We start from the raw sequence: 4937 nt of genomic DNA, 5'->3' as shown, positions 1-4937 counted from the left end.
GTGTGTGTGTGTGTGTGTGTGTGTGTGTGTGTGTGTGTGTGTGTGTGTGTAAGACAGGGGATGACTTCAGATGTCACCGGGATGTTTGCCACCTTATAGGACCTCACTAATCTAGTAAAATAGTGTGCCCAGGAAACCCCAGGGGTCCTCCTGTCTCTATATGTCCAACGCTGGGGACAAAAACATGCATGTGTGGATGAAGAACCAAACTCAGGTCCTCCAGCTTCTGCAGTAAGCATTTTACTGATGAAGCCATCTACTCCAGGTCCATGAATTTCTCTGGAGCCAGGAGAGGATCTGGGCAGTGAGTCAAGAATTAAAAGAGATATGCTCACATCCGACTGCAAGTCTATGAGGCAGCCCAAGTTAGAACCATCCAGATCAATCTGTAGCACTAGCGGAGACTATGACAAATTGTTTTAGCACAGGCTAAATTTGTAATCATTCAGCAGGAACACAGAACTGAAACATCACCTCACACTTAAAAAAACTCTTGTTCTGGATTGACTCGCAGCTCTTTTAAGTCCCTTATGATCCATTTGCCTTCCATCTAGTGCCATCTCCATCTTTAATACCTGTGGAAAGATCATGAAAGATGTTGAATGGGGTGGGAGCGGTCTGTACAGATCAAGTCTGGAAGTGAATCTAGCACTTCCGCCTTCATTTAATCAAGCAGAGCTTATTTGCATGCTTGTTCCTGACCCAGGGAAGGCTGGGAAATGTAGTCCAGGTGTAGGTTAACTGTGTAACAGTCAACCTCTGTGACACAAACTAATGTTCCTCTTAGGAAACTTCTGGATGTGAGGTAGGAGCAACAGTATGACACAAGTATAAGGATGTGTCCGTCTGTTTCATTCTATTCCCGGGCCTTTGTAACGACTCACTACCAGAGGTAACATCTTAGCAGTCTGGGAGGAAACTGAAACATCTCCAGTCTGGGAGGAAACAGCCTGGTAACTTGAGACTACGGATGCCTCGGATCAGGAAATGGGGCCTCTGGAGACACATCCTGTTGATATCCTGGTTCTTGATTCCTACTTCCTACACTGAACCAGTTCTGTGGCTGTTGTCCTCTTTGCCATGCTGAAGCTGATGGTTTTATTTGTCTCTGAAGCCTTATTCTTGCCCGTCTTGGCAGCTTTTTTCTTCGACTCCAGGTCTTGGTGGTTCAATTCCTATTTTAGTGCTCCCATCCCACGTTGCCCATTGCACTGTAATGCGTACAGATGAGATGTCTGAAGGAACGCTAGCCGCTTGCAGGGTTCTGAACAAATCGCATCCTTTCTTTTCTCCTTTTTCCGTGAGACACGACAGTCTGGGTACTTCAGGAAGGAGCTGCTGTGGCGGGTGTAATAACCATTCCATGTTTAAAAACAGTCCTCACAGGCACAAGCCAGCTCTGAGATAACAGCTTCCTATCCCCTACAATTTTCTGCATGTTCTCACCCCTGCCTTTCATTCTCCTAGACTAGTACTTATTATAACCCAAAGTCATCTCTACAAAATGCCCAGAAGTTATTATGATGCTTGAGGGTTAGGAACACACTCCATTTTCATGCTCCCTTCAGTTCTCAGGCTAGTTAATGGTGAGCGCCTGACCTGCTGGCTTCTGAGGACAGACACTCTAGTTTGTCATTATTTTCACCAGTGCCAAACACATGCCGCTGTGTCTTGATTAATGATAAATGCTAAATGGTTCCCCCAAACTCTATCTTGGTCCTTTCTGTGATGTGGCATTGTTCCTGTGCTAGAAGCACAGCTAATTGGGAGTGGGGTGGGGGTTAAAAGTACAAGTATAGCTTATGAGGTACACTGGGATACTTATGCAAAGGTACTTGTCCCAAAGCTATGGGGAAAGTTTGTGGAAAAAGGAATATTTCCAGTCGTTCCTTTTTTTTTTCTTTCAATCCTGACTGCTTTAAGTCACACTAGAATCTCTGATACTTGGCAATTGTTCAGAGTGTTCCTCCATTAGCTTTTTCTCAGTATGAAAAGCATTGAGCTGATGCTAGCATTCAACAATCCCAGTAACTGAAATCCATGTGGCCACTGCCTTCTCTAGCTGCCCATGACTGCTGCCCTCTAGATCCAGGCTCCTGGAGATGAACTCCACCATAACAGCTGGCATTGGAGATGTTGGCTTAGCAATGTTCCCAAAATTACCTTGGTTCTTTTCACTCGTTCCTTCTTTGAGCCTAAATGCAGTAGAAAACAATAAAATTTTTGAACATCATTCAGTGTACCATATTAACTAGAACTTTATTCCTTTTAAACTAGATCCAGTTCATTTTTCCATGTCCTTGTTCATATGGTTCATATGCTTTAATGTGGAAAAGCATTTTGTAAACTAAATTAGATTAGACAGGCATAGGGAGAGATTATAACTGTGGACAAGAAATTTGACTCTTGTCTGTATCTATGCAAACCCTTGCCCTCCCCCCCTCTTTCTCCTGTTCCTCTTATCTTCTCTCTCCACGCACATGACTGGGTGACCTTCTTCCCTGGATCCTGTGTTTATGTAACCTCCATTCAAATAGCCAGCAGGAATTGATGAGGTCAAGTTTGCTATCAAAAGAATCTAACGAACATGCCGTAGTTGACAATTTCTGGTCCACTCAGCTGTGGCTAATTTGATAAGCAAAGCAGTTCAGGAAAAGCTATGGGGGATGAGGTGACAGGAGAGGGTCATTCAGTTTATTTGAATTTTTGTTGGGTCACAGTATGTTATCTGTTACAATATTTACCATTATTTCTGTCACTTCTTTGGGATTTCTAACCTTTTTATGTTTTGTTTTTCTATTTCTTAATGCTTGGGGAATAGATATAATCAGAAAATACATGAAATGCACATAACTATTTATACAAGAGGAATAAAAAATATGGAGAAAATGCGTGGAAAAGTTTTGTTTTGCCCAAAACTTAGCAGTAACTACAGTCATACCTGAGATCCAGGTTAGGCAAACTTTGAAAACTGGCCTGTAATGTTTCATGATCCCAGCAGAGGGCAGGCCTCCCTAGCAAATGCCTGTCCCCAGCAACTCTAGAGAAAGAAGGGATTCCAGCAAGATCCAGGCAGCCATGGTGGCTCTTTGTGCGGGAGCACCCCAGTTAATTGTCTTTGCTTCTGAACCCCTGCACTCTTTTTCCCTGCATTGTTGTAACTTCCATGCAGCTCCTAAAAAGGACTAACATCGGGAAAAGTAATCATTTTGGTTTAAGGTAAAATTAGCATCTGGAGGATTTTGTTTTCTGGCTGACAATACCCTTGAGAGCGTGACATTACTAAATTCTCTCTGTCTTCAGGTCTCCTTGCAGGGCTCATGAAGAGGAGGGTGTATTCCGAGAAGTGATGGCACGGTTGGAAGGCCTGTCCTCATTCTTAGCATTGGGTGAGCATTTGGTCAGCTGCACGGCAAGTCCCTTGCTCTCTAATGCTAGTATCCCGTTGTTCTCAGCCATGAGGGCAGGGATGACCAAAGAACCTATCTTGGGTCCCATGAGAACGAGGGGTCATCTCTGTGCGGATGCGCACCTTCTAGCATGTAAAACACTTTCAATGTGATTATCATAATAAAAGCTTCAGCCGGGTGATAGCACAGCCATCCATTACCCCAGGAAGATGTGCCTACATTGCTTTAGGATGACCCTTTTTATTATGGCCCTCTCCTCTCTCACATGACAGGCAGTTTCTCGGGCGTTGATGTAAGGTCTGAACTGCAGAGAGAGGGCACATTTTCCATGAAACATTGATACATTAGAGTAAGTATAGAGGAAAATGGTCAAGATGGGGAAGGGTCTGCTGGCTGTCTTAAGGAAATTAACTGAGTTGTGGCCCTTACAATTTGAGTGGATTTGATCTATGGGAGATATAAAATTTTTTTCAACTATATGCAGAACTGGAGAAGATATGGACCCTAGACAAGAGCCTAATCCTGCAGAGCAAGTCCGTCCTCTGCTGAGGTGCGTCCTGCCCCCACCTCAGCTTCTGTCTGTTCGTCAGCATGGGAGCTCTTGGAACCAATGTAATGACAGACAGAGGGTCCCAAGTTTGTAAGGGAACTTATGCTCCAAAGTCTAAAAAAGCCCTCATTAAGCCTCTCTGCGCCAATGACACAATTTTCTCTGATTTGCCCTTCCTTCTGAGCAGAATACTTGCGGAAACCAGACTTTCTACAAGAGGCAGCAGCTGTGATTCTCAGCCTCCTGCAGGCCTAACCCCATCCTGCCCTACCCTAAGCATAATAATAGCACAAGCCCCGTGTTACTGACCCTGGAAACCCTGGCCCTGAGTAACTACGGCATCCACATAGGTGCTGGACGCTCTGAGCGGTGACTGCTACCATGTTTTTGGTGGCAGGGGATTTTCTGACTCTCTGCCAGCACCCAGCCATATCATAAGATGCACCAAAATAACTTACCACTGGAAGTTAGAAAGTTGGCGGGGAGGTGCCTGAGCTAGCGCATTCCCATCTAAGTGTAAGTCTAAAAAACTAAAACATGTGAATGTTAAAGTTTATGATTACACTTCGAGGGAGCAAGGGGGACTCTGGGAAGCAGAGGTATGCTCTGCCTTATAGGACGCTGCTGTGAAGGGGAAGCGGTTTCCTCTGGAGAGGTAAGATGGGGAGGAGCAGGCCAGGGGCGTGGGAAATACACTGTGATACCCCTGGAGAGTGTCATTCTCATTCTAAGGCTGAAAGAATTCAGACGCATTTGCCTTTCCTTGCCATGTCTTTCTCTAGGAGGGAATAGTGGGGTCGTGGAGGAAATCCTGAAAGCTCCCCACACAGAGCGTGAAGAGAACTTGATTTCCCTAGGTCGTGGTAATGGCTCATTCACTGAAGCGCTTGCCGCACAGGCAGGATGACCTCGCTTTCAGGCCCTGAGACCGGACACTGAGGCACACACACGTGTTCTTAGTGCTGGCAGGCAGTGAC

The 4937-nt window shown here is 45.2% G+C and overlaps 1 protein-coding gene across 1 annotated transcript in view; it reads left to right on the top strand.

The window, feature by feature from the left end:
• LOC129671070 (uncharacterized) overlaps positions 1-4215 on the top strand; it is a 111611-nt gene extending 107396 nt beyond the window's left edge. Inside the window, exons 22-24 of the mRNA XM_055599704.1 lie at positions 3173-3219; positions 3304-3389; positions 4148-4215. Of these exons, the coding sequence (XP_055455679.1) occupies positions 3173-3219; positions 3304-3389; positions 4148-4215 (201 nt within the window). The remainder of the gene's footprint in view (positions 1-3172; positions 3220-3303; positions 3390-4147) is intronic.
• The last annotated feature ends 722 nt before the right edge of the window (positions 4216-4937 follow it).

Source organism: Psammomys obesus, unplaced genomic scaffold, assembly GCF_907164565.1.
Source record: "Psammomys obesus unplaced genomic scaffold, mPsaObe1.curated_primary_1811, whole genome shotgun sequence".
Classification (NCBI taxonomy): domain Eukaryota; kingdom Metazoa; phylum Chordata; class Mammalia; order Rodentia; family Muridae; genus Psammomys; species Psammomys obesus.
Note: the sequence above shows the minus strand (reverse complement) of the source record. Positions and strands in the feature narration are given on the sequence as shown.